General features: G+C 55.9%; 2 protein-coding genes across 2 annotated transcripts; both read left to right on the plus strand.

Annotated features, from left to right (window-relative positions):
• The first annotated feature begins 4,182 nt into the window (after window positions 1–4,182).
• Window positions 4,183–11,042, plus strand: LOC144669343 (G1/S-specific cyclin-D3-like). The gene is made up of 3 exons (XM_078531706.1): window positions 4,183–4,418; window positions 10,359–10,574; window positions 10,836–11,042. The coding sequence occupies exons 1-3, from the start codon at window positions 4,215–4,217 to the stop codon at window positions 11,040–11,042; spliced, it is 627 nt and encodes a 208-aa protein (XP_078387832.1). The 5' UTR covers window positions 4,183–4,214.
• A 157-nt stretch (window positions 11,043–11,199) lies between these two features.
• Window positions 11,200–17,215, plus strand: LOC144669344 (G1/S-specific cyclin-D1-like). Its single transcript, XM_078531707.1, has 4 exons — window positions 11,200–11,598; window positions 13,974–14,133; window positions 14,929–15,077; window positions 17,029–17,215. The coding sequence occupies exons 1-4, from the start codon at window positions 11,200–11,202 to the stop codon at window positions 17,176–17,178; spliced, it is 858 nt and encodes a 285-aa protein (XP_078387833.1). The 3' UTR covers window positions 17,179–17,215.
• Window positions 17,216–18,063: the final 848 nt, after the last annotated feature.

Consider the following 18,063-nt stretch of genomic DNA (forward strand, 5'->3'; position numbering starts at 1 on the left):
GAGTCGCTTTTCCCCCCAGCTTGGGCCTGTGCAATGATCGTTCCCCTTTCCTGGCCGCTCGCTCAGGTGGGGCAGCGCTGACGGGATGGGCCGAGTAGCCTCCCTCTGCGCGGCGACAATTCTGTGAACAGAATCTCCGCCAACTGGTCCACGTTAACAACTGTTGATTCATTTAACGAAAGTAGCGAGAGGGACAGATGCAGCCGGATTACCCACTCCTGTTAGGGTAGGTCGTCCATTTTAACCCCTTCTCCCACACCCCCTCATCCCCCCAGGCTGAATCCCGCAGCTCAAACTCCCTTTAACTTTGATCTGTTGTTCTGAATCTCTTCCCTTCTTCAGGTCAGGCACTGAATGAGGGGGTTGTAATGCTGGACCTGAAGCTCAGCATTCTCCCACTTAAGGCCCTGTCTCCCAGGTTCCTCGTTGGCACACAAAGGAATCAGCCTGAGTCACCATCAGTTAGCAAGACTGGCTCGAAATTGGGCAAAGTGCAACAGGTCAAAGACTGCAAGCGCTGCCTCTTGTATCACACTTACTTCAACTTAATTGAATTTGTTACAAAGCTACAAGCTACACTATCATTGGAAATCTAGCATGAGGCCTCGTCCACCAGTTTAAAACATTCACTCCCTCCACCACCGACGCACAGTGACAGCAGTGTGTGTACCATCTACAAGATGCACTGCAGCAACTCACCAAGACTCCTTTGGCTGCACCTTCCAAACCCACGACCGCTACCATCTAGAAGGACAAGGGCAGCAGATACATGGGAACACCACCACCTACAAGTTCCCCTCCAAGTCACTCACCATCCTGACTTGGAAATATATCGGCCGTTCCTTCACTGTCGCCGGGTCAAAATCCTGGAACTCCCTCCCTAACAGCGCGGTGGGTGTACCTACACCACATGGACTGCAGCGGCTCAAGAAGGCAGCTCACCACCACCTTCTCAAGGGCAATTAGGGATGGGCAATAAATGCTGGGCCCAGCCAGAATTATTCACACCCTAAGAATGAATGTTTTTTTTAAAAAGAGTGGTCTATATGAAAATGTTTCTGGGTTAAACAGGCTTCTGGTCCAGCACAAGACCAAAAAGGACAGGAAAAATATGCTGGCAAAGTGCCTTCTCCTCCCGACCAGTTAAATATTTTACAGATTATAATCCTCAGGTGTGTACAACCATGAGCAGCCACGCAAGGTGCTAACACAGTGAAACGCTCCAAAGAGATTTACAGGAGCGATTATCAAACATACGATCAAGGAGCAGGAGTCGGCCACTCGGCCCCTCGAGCCTGCTCCACCATTTAATAAGATCATGGCTGATCTGATAGTAACCTACATCCCGCCTACCCCCGATAACCTATCACCCCCTTGCTTACCAAGAATCTATCCACGTCTGCCTTAAAAATATTCAAAGACTCTGTCTCCGTCTTTTCAGGAAGAGAGTTCCAAAGACTCACTACCCTCTGAGAGAAATAATGTCGCCTCATCTCCGTTTTAAACGAGCGACCCCTTATTTTTAAACAGTGACCCCCCCTAGTTCTAGATTCTCCCACAGGATGAAACATCCTCTCCACATCCACCCTGTCAAGACCCCCCCCCACCGATCAGGACCCCTCAAATAGAACTTCCAGCCAAGCCACAAAGGGGGATATTAGGACCAAAGGTCGGTTAGAAGGAGACATTTTATGGACGGTCTTGTGAGAGAGGTGGAAAGGTTCAGGGAGGGAGCTCTGGGGTTTAGGGCCCAGGCTGCTGAAGAGGTCAGATTTGGAGAAGCACACATCGCTGTGGAGCTTTTAGGGCTGAACGAGGTGACAGGAATAGGGAGGGGGCGAGGCCGTGGAGGGGCTTGAACACATAAGGACAGTTTTAAAATGGAGACATTGCTGGACAGGGAGCCGACGTCGGTCAGCGAACGAGGGGACTTGGTGCAAGACAGGGTAAGGGCAAGCAGGGGTTTGGATGAGCCTGGGGTGTTGGGATGAGGGGAGCAGGATGCCAATGGTTGATAGCTCACTGTAAAAGCAGCCAGCGCTGGGGAGCTGTTGAGGCATGGGCCACCTGAGGTGAAGGGTCAAGAGGGCAGCCAGTGCCTGAAGGAGTGAGTCAAAGCCCCGAGGAGATAAGAGATATATTTACAATCTGCGTGACGTGTTTATCAATCTGTCTGGGAGGCCATTTAGATTTCCAATCAGTGCGGCACCACAATCACCGCTCCTTAATCTCCTCATTGTTGCCGAGAGACTAGAGACCAGCGGAGGCTTCAGGTTTGTGTAGGCCCGGCCCGGGGGGGGTGGTTCCAGGAAGGTGCAGGTTTGCTGAAGGGGAACCTCTAACCTTCGGCGACAGGGAGACTGTCTGCGAGTCAATGAAATGACCCTGCTTCGCTCGCACTAATGGGATTTAAAACTAGATGAACGAGATTAGCGTGCTGGAGATAACAAAGTTCGGGCCTCTCGATCATTCTGTGAGAAAAGCCCTCTTCCTTTGTCGGGCTGGTAGTTTCTCCATCGGGGGGTCTCTCTGGAGGTTCCGTTGCATCACTTGTGGTCCAACCCCCCACCCCACTCCCCAACCCTGACCCGACTCTCCTCTCCTCCCGGCCCAAACCATTTTTTTACGAATGGAGAAAAAGAAATTCAAAATTCTCCAGCCCCGCACCACAACAACAACTTGTTTTATTTACATAGCACGTTTAGTGCAATAAAACGTCCCCAGGCGCCTGACGGGAGGGGTTTTAAAACAAAAGCACCACGGTCAGGCCAACAGGAGGAGGCGTCAGGAAAGCGAAATACCGGAAATCTGAACTGAAAACACAACCTGCTGGACACGCTCGGTAGGTCAGGCAGCATCTGTGTAGAGGGAAAGAAAGGATGGGCAGGATCTTCCGGTGCCGCTGACAGTCAGTGGGGGGGTGGGTGAGAGGGGGTGGGTGGAGGGGGTGGGGGGGTGGGTGAGGGGGTGGGGGGGTGGGTGAGGGGGTGGGTGGGTGGGGGGGGTGGGGGGGTGGGGGAGTGGGTGAGGGGGTGGGGGGGTGGGGTGGGTGGGGGGGTGGGGGAGTGGGTGAGGGGGTGGGGGGGTGGGTGAGGGGGTGGGTGGGTGGGGTGGGTGGGGGGGTGGGTGAGGGGGTGGGTGAGGGGGGTGGGTGGGGGGGGTGGTGAGGGCGTGGGTGGGGGGGGTGGGTGAGGGGGTGAGTGGGTGGGGGGGGTGGGGGGGTGGGTGAGGGGGTGGGTGAGGGGGTGGGTGATGGGGGTGGGTGGGGGTGATGGGGGTGGGTGAGGGGGGTTGGTGAGGGGGTGGGTGAGGGGGGTTGGTGAGGGGGTGGGTGAGGGGGTGGGTGATGGGAGGGTGGGGGGGGTGGGTGTGGGGGTGGGTCGGGGGGGTGGGTGAGGGGGTGGGTGGGTGGGGGGGTGGGGGTGTGGGTGAGGGAGTGGATGAGGGGGTGGGTGGGGGGGGTGGGTCGGGGGGTGGGTCAGGGGGTGGGTGAGGGGGGTGGGTGAGGGGGGTGGATGAGGGGGTGGGTGGGGGGGTGGGTGAGGGGGGTGGATGAGGGGGTGGGTGGGGGGGTGGATGAGGGGGGTGGATGAGGGGGTGGGTGGGGGGATGGGGAGGGGGTGGGTGAGGGGGGTGGATGAGGGGGTGGGTGGGGGGGTGGGTGAGGGGGGTTGGTGGGGGGGTGGGTGAGGGGGGTGGGTGAGGGGGGTGCGTGGGGGTGGGTGGGTGGGGGGGGGGGTGGTGTCTCAGTGAGAAGCCCCCACCGTCAGGGGAGGAAAGTGGCAACAGAGCGTTAAAAACAACCTGAAATGGAAGCCCTTTAAATTCTGTCAGATGAACAGCTGAGAAAAAGTGACTGAGCTACAGGGTGTGGGGAAGGGGTGGGTGGGGAGGTGGGTGATGGGGTGGGTGGGGGGGTGGGTGAGGGGGGGGGTGGGGGTGATGGGGGTGGGTGGTGGGGGGTGGGAGAGGAGAGAGGGCATCGACTTCAGGCAGCCAACCGAATCCTCGGGATTTAAAAGACTGGCATTAGGGCCCATTCATCGCAAAGATGAGTGTGTAGCTATTTCATGTAATTGGACACAGACTGACCTCCCACCCCCACAGGGTCCAGGGGCCACAGGGAGGGACTGTGTGTGTGTGTGTGTGGGTGGGGGGCTCAGGGTATATAAAGTGAGGGGCTGCGGAGTTTAGCAGCTAAAGTCTGAGCGGACATGGAAACAGAGGGGGTGGTGCTGTACACCGGGTGGGAGAGGGTGTGCCGAGCGCAGCCGGACCCCTGCCTGCTGCAAGAGCGCGTCCTAGCAAAGCTGCTGGAGACGGAGGAAAGGTATCTGCCAAACAGGGGCACGTTTCCATCGATACAGCCGGAGATCCAGCCACAGATGAGGAGCTTGCTCGCTGGCTGGATGTTGGAGGTTAGTGCCGAGGGGGGAAAGCAGAGAATATCGGGGCCGAAACACTTTGCCTTTTTAATGCGCTCGTTCACAGGTCGGGTGTCCTTTATCCCAAACCCTGGGGGGCCGACTGCGTTTTGGATTCAGGTCATTCCGGTTTTTCCGAGACCGCGTATATAAATATAGGTTACAACAGCCTCAACCCAGGCTAGCGACAGCTTAAAGAAGATAAAAGTGGCTGGGAAAGTGAGATGTGTCACTGAGTAATAAATACAGGGGACCTGGAAATAAGTTTCTTTTTGATAAGTTCACCACAAAAATCGCAAGGTCGAACAGGGTAAAGTAACTAAACTTCCCACGCTCAAGGGCGATGAGGTTCAAAGTGAAAACGCGCAGTTTTTGGGTGCGTTCGGCTTTTGGATTTCCAGCTAAAGGACCTGTAGTAATATTGCACAGGGCAACTCTCTCCGTCTCCAGTCTTAAAAGCAGCGACGGAGACGTGAGGGAAAACTTTCTCCCACCCCCACACCCACCCACCCCCACCCCACCACCCTCACCTCCAGCAGCAGCTGGGATTCGGGAATGCGCGGCCTGAGCGTGAAGGGGCATTGCAGAGGGAATGGGGTCATTACCTGAAAGGGAAGTGTGCGCGGGGTGACGGGGAGAAGGGTGAGGTTCGGGGGGGGGGGGTTGGTGGGGGGGGGAGGTGGTGGTTGTGGGGGGGGGGGAGGTGATTGTTGGGGGTGGGTGGTTGTGGGGGGGGGGGAGGTGGTGGTTGTGGGGGGGGGGGGAGGTGGTGGTTGTGGGGGGTGGGTGGTTGTGGGGGGGGAGGTGGTGGTTGTGGGGGGGGGGAGGTGGTGGTTGTGGGGGGGGGGAGGTGGTGGTTGTGGGGGGGGGGAGGTGGTGGTTGTGGGGGGGGGGAGGTGGTGGTTGTGGGGGGGGGGAGGTGGTGGTTGTGGGGGGGGGGAGGTGGTGGTTGTGGGGGGGGAGGTGGTTGTGGGGGGGGGGGGAGGTGGTGGTTGTGGGGGGGGGGTGGTTGTGGGGGGGGGGGGGAGGTGGTTTGTGGGGGGGGGGGGAGGTGGTGGTTGTGGGGGGGGGGAGGTGGTGGTTATGGGGGGGGAGGTGGTGGTTGTGGGGGGGGAGGTGGTTGTGGGGGGGGGGGAGGTGGTGGTTGTGGGGGGGGGGGGAGGTGGTGGTTGTGGGGGGGGGGTGGTTGTGGGGGGGGGGGAGGTGGTGGTTGTGGGGGGGGGAGGTGGTGGTTGTGGGGGGGGGAGGTGGTGGTTGTGGGGGGGGGAGGTGGTGGTTGTGGGGGGGGGAGGTGGTGGTTGTGGGGGGGGGAGGTGGTGGTTGTGGGGGGGTGGGTGGTTGTGGGGGGGGGGAGGTGGTGGTTGTGGGGGGGGGAGGTGGTGGTTGTGGGGGGGTGGGTGGTTGTGGGGGGGGGGTGGTTGAGTGAGGCGGTGGGGGGGGGTGGTTGTGGGGGGGGAGGTGGTGGTTGTGGGGGGGGGGAGGTGGTGGTTGTGGGGGGGGTGGTTGTTGTGGGGGGGGGAGGTGGTGGTTGTGGGGGGGGGAGGTGGTGGTTGTGGGGGGGTGGGTGGTTGTGGGGGGTGGGTGGTTGAGTGAGGCGGTGGGGGTGGGTGGTTGTGGGGGGGGGGAGGTGGTGGTTGGGGGGGGGGGGGCGGCTGTGGGGGGGGAGGTGGTGGTTGTGGGGGGGGGGGTGGTTGTGGGGGGGGGTGGTTGTGGGGGGGGGGAGGTGGTGGTTGTGGGGGGGGGGAGGTGGTGGTTGTGGGGGGTGGGTGGTGGTTGTGGGGGGGGGTGGGTGGTTGTGGGGGGGGGGGGAAGCGGTGGTTGTGGGGGGGGGGGTGGTTGTGGGGGGGGGGAGGTGGTGGTTGTGGGGGGGGGGGAGGTGGTGGTTGTGGGGGGTGGGTGGTGGTTGTGGGGGGGGGTGGGTGGTTGTGGGGGGGGGGTGGTGTGGGGGGGGTGGGGGGGGTGGGTGGTTGTGGGGGGAGGTGGTGGTTGTGGGGGGGGGGTGGGTGGTTGTGGGGGGGGGGTGGTGGTGTTGTGGGGGGGGGTGGGTGGTTGTGGGGGGGGGGTGTGGGTGTGTGGGGGGGGGGGGTGGTTGAGTGAGGCGGTGGGGGTGGGGTGGCACCAGGTGAATTGTTCCTTCGGAGGGCAGGCGCGCAGACACGCCGGGCGGGATTTTCCAGGTCGGGACACCGGAAAGGATCATCTGGAGCGAGACGGGGAAAAGTCGGAGAACCATCGAAAAGCCAGTGGTTCTCCAAATTTCCCCACCCCCACTCACGATGGTGCCCCCCTCCTGTACCAGGGCCGGAAAATCCTGGCCGGGGGGGTTCCGAATGTCGGTCTTCCGTGCTGTAACCATTCGGTGGGTTCTGCACATGGAGAGGACAAGATTGTATTCGCCGGAGTGCGGAAGGTGAATTAATGATCAAAGTGGGCGATTTGCAGGTGATTTACAGGAGATGATAAGAGGGAAACTCTAGTGTCCGTGTCAAGGAGGAACATTAAAATTCGAAGCAGGCCTTTTGGCGGAGGGGGGGTGGGGGGGGCGATGTCAGGAAACAATTCCTCGCACACAGGGGAGGGGAAATCTGGAGCTCCCTCCCACCCAAAAAAAAGCTGTTGAGTCTGCCTGGGGGCGGGGGTGTCAACAGAAACTGAGAATGATAGATTTTTGTTAGGTAAGGGGATTAAGGGCTATGCAGCCAAGGTGGGCGGATGGATTTAAGATATAGGTCGGCCACAATTGAATTGACTTGAATTGCGGAACAGGCTCGAGGGGCTGAATCGCCTCCCCCCCCCCGCCCTGTTCCTAGGGGAGGGAACGGTGGTTTGATCACTGCGACCGTTTAGTCAAAATTGCTTTTGAGAAGGTGACTTCTCTCAGCCTCTGTTACTCCACCACGGCGCCTGCTCACGTGCAAACCTAGTGAATGCTCTCTGGCTATTTGACTGCAAAGGGCATCGCAGTCGAGCTAGCTATTGTCCTACGCTATACCCGCTAACGCCGCCCCCTCCACCACCTCTCCCACAAAACCTCTCGGTCCTCCACACCAAGCGGTTCCCCACAAACTTCTCAGGGTCCAGTTGGACTTTGTAGCAAATAAATTGGATGAAAAAAATACCAAAAAATGTAACGTAAAAAAAATGTAAATGTCATCGCTTCAAACGGGTGAGAAAATTTGGCTTCAAAAGAGACAGAGGTGAATAAGCTGATGCGACTACCCTCACTGAAAGGAAGCGAAGTTAGGAATCTGACCAAAAATACAGATGTTATCAAGCGTCAACTCCTGGAACTGGTTTGTGATTTTCTTTCTTCCATCGGCAGAATCGAATTGCACAGTCAGACGGTGTCAGCTGTGGTCCTCGCCTCTGACTCAGAGGTTGCGGGTTCAAGTCCCATCTCAAGACCTGAGCACAAAGAGCCCACACTCGACCCCACCCCCCATCCCCCCCGCCGGGTGCAGCGCCGAAGGAGTGCAGCACAGCCGCAGGTGCGGTCTTTCTGGATGAGACCTTCAACGAAAGGCTCCGCCTGCCCTCTGAGGTGGATGTCAAAGATCCCGTGGCACTATCTCGAAGAAAACCGGATTGGGGGGGGGGGTGGGGGGTGGTGGGGTGGGATTTCTCCCCCCGTGTCCTGCCGCATTTTTATCCCTCAAACAACGTCAGGAAAAAAAACAGATGAGCTGGTCCTTATCACGTTGCTGCTGCTGCTGGTGGGGAATTTGCTGTGCGCAAATTGGCTGCTGTGTTTCCGACATTACAACAGTGGCTGCAAAGTGCGTTAGAATCCAAGCTGAGGCTGTGGAAGGGTGCTACGCGAATGCACCTTACAACATGGAAGGAGGTCATTCTGCCCATTGTGGTTATGCTGGCTCTTTGACAGAGTTACCCCACCCCCCCACCGAGCCCTGAAACACCTTCTCAGGGTATTTACCTAATTCCCTTAATTAGTTAGAGAAATGTTGGAGAAGGTTAAACAGGGCAAGGCCGTTGAGCCTGGTGAGAAGGTTAGAAGTGGGAGGGCGTGTGACAGAATCTCCACCGTTGGCGAGCTCCATGTGTGGCTCCCATTGCAAAAACAACTCCCGCTCGGTTAAATCTCGGGCTGGCCAATGGCCCTCTCTGCCGATTCTTTCCAAAGTTCGGATTAAACCGGGCAGCCTGAGGTTTCCAGAGAACTTTCCCCTTGAGGAGAACGGTCCTCAAACTGGGGCAGGCAGACCCCACCCCACCCCCGGGGTTTCGCTGGCCTTAGGGACGGACAGTGCCCAGGGCATCATGGTCAAGGGTAAGGGAGTCAGTGTACCCTGCTCCCCACTGTGCTCCAGTCCACACCCTGTCCACTCCTCCCCCCCACCACCAGCGCTCCCCATGCACCCAAGCGGCATTTCTTTCTCTCCGAGGGTCGCTAGCCTTGTGGGATTCACTTCCCCGGGGAGGCTGCGTCATTGGATTTACTCAAGGCTGAGTTAAGATAGGTTTTTGATCGACAAGGGGAGCTGAAGGTTGTTGGGGGGACAGGCAGGAAAGTGGAGTTGAGGCCACAACCAGATCAGCCCTGATCTTACCGAATGGTGGAGCAGGCTCGAAGGGCCGAATGGCCTACTCCTGCTCCTAAATGCTATCCTATTCTCCAACCAAGGGCCCCACCATTGGGCAGATCCTGTAGTGAGGAGCAGGCACATCTATCTCACTGATACTCGCTTTTTTTCAAAGCGTTATTAAAACTCTCCTTAACATGGAGCACCTTCACCTTCGAGTATTGTAGAGTATTATAGAGTATTATCATTTAATGGGGGCGGGGGTGGGGGTGGGTATGATTATTAATTGAAAAGGGGGCCTTCGGCCAACAGTTTTTTTGGGATCCACTGGGAAAGCGTCCCAGACGCCCACTTGCCTTTTGTGTAAAAGCCGCTCCCTGGTCATGTTCCTGAACCGCCCGACTCTAACTTTAAACACGTGCCCCTTCCCCCATCCCCTGTTTTGAAATCACCGACAACATTCACCGCCTCCCTTCTACACCCCACAACTACCCCGCCCCCCAGCCCTTCAGCGACTGAAGGAAAGAGTCTCTCCCTCTAACCTATTGAATCATTTCCTAAGCACCCCAATCAGATCACCTCCTCAATCTACTTACACCCAACGGGATACAAGCCTCATTGATGCAGCCTGACCTGGTCACATGATCCTCTTTTCTATACGCTGCATTTCTTTTACCCGTCCCTAATTGCCCTTGATCTGAGTGGCTTGCTGGGCCGTTCAAAGAATTAATCACGTTGCTGTGGGTCTGGAGTCACATGTAGGCCAGACCGGGTAAGGACGGCAGATTCCCTGCCCTGTAGGGCATTAGTGAACCCGTTGATAGCTGTAATGGTCACCATTACTGGGACTAGCTTTACAATTCCAGATTTTATTCGCGGTGGGATTCGAACCCAGGTCCCCAGAGTACTATAGCCTGGATTGTTAGCTCAGTGACATTATCATGATGCCACCATCTCACCCGGTAAGAGTAAACGTTCTGAATGATCCATGTTTTGGACAGAGGTGAGCTAGTCGGGAAGAAACATCCTGCACTGCCTCACCCTTTCCTGTCTCTGTAATCTCCTCCGGCTCCACAACCCACCGAGATCCCTGCACTCCTCCAACTCTGCCTTTCGGAGCCTCTCCTAATTTAACCGCCCCCCACCGTTGGCGTCCGTGCCTTCAGCTGCCTGGGCCCCAAGCTCTGGAGTTCCCTCCTTATACCTCTCCGCCTCCCTCTCCACTCCATTAAGACATTCCTTCAATGTGACCTAATCTGCTCTAATAGCTCCTCATGTGGCTCAGTCGCACGCCCCTTTGAAGCCCCTTTTTTTTAACGATGTTAATGGCGCTATATAAATGCAGGTGTTGTCGTTGATCAACTCGACGTGGCTTGTGTCCCTCAACCTGCAGGTTTGCGAAGAGGAAAGATGCGAGAAGGAGGTGTTCCCGCTGGCGATGAATTACCTGGACCGGTTTTTATCGGCAGTGCCGCTGGGGAAATCCAGGCTGCAGTTGCTGGGCTCGGCTTGTCTGTTCCTGGCCTCGAAGCTGAGGGAAACTTCCCCGCTTTCGGTGGAGACCGTGTGCGCCTACACTGCCCACTCGTCCAGGCCGGAGGAGCTGCGGGTAAGTCGCTCAGGGCAATTTCTCGGAGCCTGATTCAAATCCCGGGCTCACTAGGCCACGAATCCCGGGCTCGCCAGTCCCCGAATCCCGGGTTCGCTAGGCCCCGAATCCCGGGTTTGCTAGGCCCAGAATCCTGGGTTCACGAGGCCTCAAATCCCTGGCTCGCTAGGCCCCAAATCCCTGGCTCGCTAGGCCCCGAATCCTGGGTTCGCTAGGCCCCGAATCCTGGGTTCGCTAGGCCCCGAATCCCGGGTTCGCTAGGCCCCGAATCCCGGGTTCGCTAGGCCCCGAATCCCGGGTTTTCTAGGCCCAGAATCCTGGGTTCACGAGGCCTCAAATCCCGGGTTTGCTAGGCCCCAAATCCCTGGCTCGCTAGGCCCCAAATCCCAGGTTCACGAGGCCCCGAATCCCGGGTTCACCAGTCCCCGAATCCCGGGTTCGCTAGGCCCCAAATCCCGGGTTTGCTAGGCCCCGAATCCCGGGCTCACTAGGCCCCGAATCCCGGGTTCACTAGGCCCTGAATCCTGGGTTCACGAGGCCTCAAATCCCGGGTTCACTTGGCCCCGAATCCCCGGGTTCACTTGGCCCCGAATCCCGGGTTCATGAGGCCCCGAATCCTGGGTTCATGAGGTCTCAAATCCCGGGTTCGCTAGGCCCCAAATCCCAGGTTCACAAGGCCCCAAATCCCGGGCTCGCCAGGCCCCGAATCCCGGGCTCGCTTGGCCCCGAATCCCGGGTTCACTTGGCCCCAAATCCCGGGCTCGCTAGGCCCCAAATCCCGGGCTCGCTAGGCCCCAAATCCCGGGCTCGCTTGGCCCCGAATCCCGGGTTCACTTGGCCCCAAATCCCGGGCTCTCTAGGCCCCGAATCCCGGGTTCACTTGGCCCCGAATCCCGGGTTCACAAGGCCCCAAATCCCAGGCTCGCTAGGCCCCGAATCCCGGGTTCACTTGGCCCTGAATCCTGGGTTCGCGAGGCCCCGAATCCCGGACTCGCGAGGCCCCAAAGCCTTTTCCAACCTAACGGCACTGTGGGGGCACTTTCACTGCAGCGACTTCGCGAAGATCCCCCCCCCCCAACCATGGACAAGTAGGGATGGATGGTCAGAAAATTGGCAACAGCATCAGCAACATTCACATCCCAAGATTTAATAAATAAAACTGTTGATCCTAGTCAGGGGTGTAGTGGGGTGAGGGAGCGGGAGAGGGTGCTGTGATCAGCATTATCAGTCCTGAGCTATTATGTGTCCGAGGATAAGTGGGGGATGCTGTGGAGGAGGAATAATTATAGAATATTACAGCACAGGAGGAGGCCATTCAGCCCATCGTGTCTGTGCAGGCTCTTTGAAAGCATTATCCAATTAGTCTCTCTCCCCCTGCTCTTACCTCAAAGCCCTGCAACCCCAGGCTTGTCCAATTCCGTTTTGAAAGTTGCTATTGAATCATCTTCCATTGTCCTTTCAGGCAGCCCCTTGCAGATCACAGCAACTCTCGCTGTGTAACAAAAAAACCTTCATCTCCCCTCCTGGATCTTTTATCAATGGTTAAAAACCTGTGTCCGCTGGTTACTGACCCTCTTGACAGTGGAAACGGTTTTACTGAGGATTACAGAGCATTTAAAGCACAGGCGATTCGGACCATTGGTCTGTGTCTGTGTTTTTGCTCCACACCCTCTTTATCCCATCCTAGCCGCATATCCGTCTATTCCTTTCCCCCTCAGGTGTTTATCCAGCTTCCCCCTCTTAAACCTATCTCTGCTGTTCCTCTCGCCCACTCCCTGAGCGGAGTTCCACATTTCCATCCGTCTCTGAATAAAGAAGTTTCTTCTGATCTGCTCTATTAAAACCCCTCGTAATTTTGAATGTCCTTCTCTTAAACAATCCTTCTCAATAAGGAGAGTGATCCCAGCTTCTACAAGTCTCTCCACATTAACTGAAGCCTCTCATCCTTGTATCATTTTGGAAAATATCCTCTGCACCATCTCTGAGGAATTGACATCCTTCCTGAAGTTAGGAGTCCAACATTGCGGCACAATACTCCAGCTGAGGCATGCACACATACAAATACACACACACACACACACACACAAATACACACACACACACACACACAATACACACGCACACACACACAAATACAGAAACACCCACACACCCACACACACACACAAATACACACACACACACACACACAAATACACACACACACACACAGATACACACACACACACACAGATACACACACACACAAATACACACACACATACAATACACACACAAACACACACACACCCACACACACACACAAATACATACACACACACATACAATACACACACACACACACACACACAAATACACACACACACATACAATACACACACACACACACACAAATACACACACACACCCACACACACACAAATACACACACACACAAATACACACACACACAAATACACACACACACCCACACACACACAAATACACACACACACACACACACACACAAATACACACACACACAAATACACTCACACACACAAATACACTCACACATACAATACACTCACACATACAATACACACACCCACACACACACACAAATACATACACACACACATACAATACACACACACACACACACACACACACAAATACACACATACACATACAATACACACACACACACACACAAATACACACACACACATACAATACACACACACACACACACACCCACACACACACAAATACACACACACACACACAAATACACACACACACACACAAATACACACACACACACACAAATACACACACACACACACAAATACACACACACACAAATACACACACACACACACAAATACACACACACACACACAAATACACACACACACACACAAATACACACACACACACAAATACACACACACACAAATACACACACACACACAAATACACACACAAATACACACACACATACAACACACATACAACACACACAAATACACAGATAAACACCCATTTACAAACAATATCTACATGTGGACATTTCCATCGGGTTTCACTGGGCCATTCTCAGGCCAATTTGCCCCTCCCTAAGCTGTTGTGGCTGGGGGAGAGGAGGGGGAGGGGGGGAAGAGGGTGAGGAAGGAGGGGGAGGAGGGGAGGGGGGAGGGGGGGGAGAAGCGCCCAATCCAAATCTAGCCCCCATTGGCTGAGACCTGCTGACCCTGCAAAGGCCAGGGGGTCTGTCTGGGGGTTGATGAAGGGGACCCGGGGGGAGGTCAAAGGTCCTGAGGTTGGGGTCTGGGCTGCGCCCCCACATTCCCATCTGTGATATCGGTGGGTTCTGCACTCGGACGGGTTTGATGTTGAGTCTCTCTGTCTGTCCAGGTGATGGAGCTGCTGCTTTTGAACAAACTGCAGTGGGACATTGCAGCTCCGACTGCGCTGGAGTTTGTGGAGCGTTTAATAGGAGCCATGGGCCTGCCGAGGGTCAAAGAGCAAGTGGTCCGCAGGCACACGGAGACGTTCATCACACTCTGCACCATAGGTACCCGACCACATTCCCTCCGAGGCCCAGGACCAGCACAATTACCCCCTCGGAACGGGGGCAGTTTGGTGAAGGAGGGGCCAGGCGGTGGTGGGTAATGAGGTGGGGGGGGTTCCTGAGGATTCCACTAGCAGGGGGCGGAGAGTCGGGTCTGTGGGGGAGTGGGTTAACCAGGTTTAAATGGATTCTCAATGGCCTCAATCGGCCGGTGACGGTTCAGTAGCTGAGCAGCCACCCCTGGCGAGCGCCCGCCGAACAAAATATGAAGATGACGGGCGATGAGGTTGGGACCCACGCCCGAGGTCATCGCGCGTCAGCGTTTGGGGTCTGGACCCCAAACGCCGACGGCAAAATCCTGCCCCCTGGTGTTAAATCGCAGTATGGCAGCCGGTGGAATATAAATTCAGTGAATCAAATCTAGAATTGTGAGGCTAGTCTCCGTAACGCTGACCATGAAACTATCACCGACTGTCGGGAAAACCCATTTGGTTCCCCTTTTAGGGAAGGAAATCTTCCCTCCTTACCCGGTCTGGCCTCCACGTAACTCCAGGCCCACAGCCAGGTGGGTGACTCTTAACCGGCCCCTTGAAATGGCCGAGCGAGTCCCTCTGCTCCAGGGCGATTAGGGATGGGCGGTAAATTCCGGCCTCACCAGCGGCGCCCACACCCCCAGGAAAGAATAAAAGAACAAACTCGGGATTCTACCTGCCGGACCGGCCGGGAGAGACAGGGATACGGGGGGGATAAAGGAGGAAAATATCACACGACTAATTCCGGGGGCCCTTTCCCTTTCAGATTGCGAGTTTCTCTCGTACCCGCCGTCCATGATCGGCGCTGCCAGCCTGGCCGCCGCGGTGACCGGCCTACGTCTCGGGCATCGGGGGCTCTGCCTCGCCAACCGGGAGCTGACCGACCACCTCGCGCGCTCCATCCGCTGCAACTCCGTAAGTACAGCCCGGGAAACCCCCCCCACCTGCCCATAATCGCAGGAGCCAATTGCCATCAAGCACCAGCCTCCCCGACCGGCAACGGAATCCGTTGGGTTGGGTTGGGTTGGGTTTCTCTCGCGCTTCTAACGCTCGTCCTTTTCCGGCTGGTCCTTCGGTCCTTCTTCGTCCTTCTGTTGTTAAAAAAAAACCCCATCTGATTGACTCAGGGAAGGAAATCTGCCCTCCTTACCCGGTCTGGCCTACATGTGACTCCAGGCCCACAGCAACAGTGGTTGACTCTTGACTGCCCCTCTCTGAAATGGCCCCAGCAAGCCACTCAGTTCAAGGGCAATTACGGGTGGGCAACCAACGCTGGTATTTCCAGCGACGCCCACATCCCATGAAGGAATAAAGAGGAGAAGGTCTATGGCCCTTCCCTGGCCTCCGTGTCTCCCTCCTCCACGCTGTACACTCCCTTCCCCACCATCCTCAGAACTCTTAACCCTACATAAAGCCCAGAGGCACTAGAAATAGGAGCAAGAGTAGGCCATTCGGCCCATCAAGCCTGCTCTGAAATTCGATAAGATCGTGGGATCGATCTTCAATCCCTCCCTCAGCTCCGCCTTCCTGCTCCTTCTCCACGTTCCTTAATTACCTCAAAAAAAAAATCTCTTGATCTCAGCCTTGAATACGCTCAACGACTGAGTAACCCACAGATCTCTGGCTTAGAGAATTCCAAAGATTCACAACCCCCTGAGTGAACAAATTCCTCCTCATGACTGGCCCTTCATCCTGAGCCTGCGACCTGGCATTCCACACTCTCCAGGTGCCTCTCCGCATCTATCCTGTCAAACCCTCTTAAGAATTTTATGCATTTCAATGAGATTACCGTACTGTTGTATTATCACCGCTGCACAACATGTTTTGCTATGAGTCCATTGCTGTGGACTCTCAATTATAAGAACTTGAGACTTGTATGTTGAAACATGAACCATTTATTGTTAATCTTTAACTATGTACAGATCCCAGGTTACTGACACGCATGGTGACAGAATTCTCTCTAGGCTGTTCTCCCAGTCTATTACCATATGACTCCATACGTCATACCACAGGCAGGGCTGTTCTCCAGTCCCACGTTAACCTGCACCTTTACATTTCAAAGGCATGCAGGCACACACAACATCACGCAACACTCACAGCCCAAGATTTGAGACGCTACTCACATATCTGGAGGTTTTTCCAACAACTCGCACACTCCTGGAAAGGGCACAGAAAACTGAAGTTCTCTGCCTGACTCTCCTTTTCTCCCCAAAGCTCCCACCCTCACACTCCCCCAGGGACTTGTGCCCCTATCGGAGCTCCCCGGTGCTGGTACCGAGGGCGTGCTGCACTGGTTGGAGGTGCCGTCTGTCGGATGAGATGTTGAACCCAGGGCCCCATGTTCCCTGAGCTGGGTGTTAAAAAAAAAAACCAAAATCCCACGGCCACTTCTTGATAGAAGATCTCCCCAGTGTCCTGGACAATATTTATCCCTCAAATCAACATCACAAAAGCAGATGATCTGGTGGTTGTCACGGTTTTTTTCTGGGATCTTGCTGTGCAGAAATTGGCTGCTTCGATTATACACTACAACAAGGACCACACTTCAAAATGTACTTCATTGGCTGTAAAAAAACAAAATTTTATTCATTCACAGGGATGTGGGCGTCGCTGGCTGGACCAGCATTTATTGCCCATCCCTGGTTGTCCTTGAGAAAGTGGTTGGTGAGCTGCCTTCTTGAACCGCTGCAGTCATTGGCTGTAAGATGCTCTGAGAGGTCCTGAGGTAGCTATATAAATGCAAACCTGGCTCTCACTGAGGGATATGTAATTAATTAAGTCATGACTTGTACAGAATTAGCTCTGGGCCAAGGAGAGTGAGAAAGTTTGACGCTAACTCCGACCGCTGTCCCTCTCTCGTCCCCAGGAGTGTTTGAAAGCCTGTCAGGAGCGGGTGGAAATCGCTCTACAGGCCCGGCTACACCACGCACAGAGGGACACCCTGCCCCAGCCTGTGAAGTCTGAAGAGCTGGAACGTTCTAGAACACCTACGGACATTCAGGATGTCAACTTGTGACGACCGAGGGGACGGACCGGTCTTGAAGAGAGGGTCAAGCTCCTGTGGTGGGGGGTGGTGGGGGGGTGGAATCTGCCACCCTCTTTGACGTTGGCAGGCCATGGGTGGGAACGGCTCTGAGGGAACCCGTGGGCCTGAGATTAGGGTGATAGACGGGGCAAGACTTCAGGGTCGGGAGACGAGGATCAGGGGAGAGGAGTTACCGGGAGACAAGGGCTGCTGTCACCTGATGCGAGTGGGAAACCCCTGACTGGGACTGAACTGGGAATGCGGACAGGGTCAGTGCGGGGAACAGGAAGAGGCCATTCAGCCCCTTGAGCCTGATCCTCCCTTCAACTTGATCATGGTTCATCTGCGCCTCAGCTCCATATTCCCCGGCTCAACCCCATTTTCCCCAATATATTCACCTACAAAAATCTATCAACTCATTCTGGAAGGCCCCAGCATCACCCTGGGAGCAGCCTCAGTTGGTTGAGAGTGGGGCTTGCGGCCCCCTGTAGACTCAGCAGCGCCAGAACAGAGCAGTGGCCGCTGCTGGGATTACAGCCCGCCCCCAATGACAGGCCCTAAACACAGGCCCCCAATGACAGGCCCCAAACACAGGCCCCCAATGACAGGCCCTAAACACAGGCCCCCAATGACAGGCCCTAAACACAGGCCCCCAAAGACAGGCCCCAAAGTGTCATGGACCTTGGACTTCAGGTAAGTCCAGGCATTTTGGATAGGCCTGCCTGGCCCACCCCAGCAAGGTGGGGGGAGGGTGGGTTTTAGATGCCAAGGGGAGGCTTAAAAGGGGGGCTACAATCTGGGCGGGGGGGGTGGGGGGGGTGCCTGTGGTGGGCACAGGGCACCGCCCCAAAGAGGGTCCCCTTCTGCCTTCCCAGC

The sequence above is a fragment of the Cetorhinus maximus genome, chromosome 29, assembly GCF_964194155.1.
Source record: "Cetorhinus maximus chromosome 29, sCetMax3.hap1.1, whole genome shotgun sequence".
NCBI lineage: Eukaryota > Metazoa > Chordata > Chondrichthyes > Lamniformes > Cetorhinidae > Cetorhinus > Cetorhinus maximus.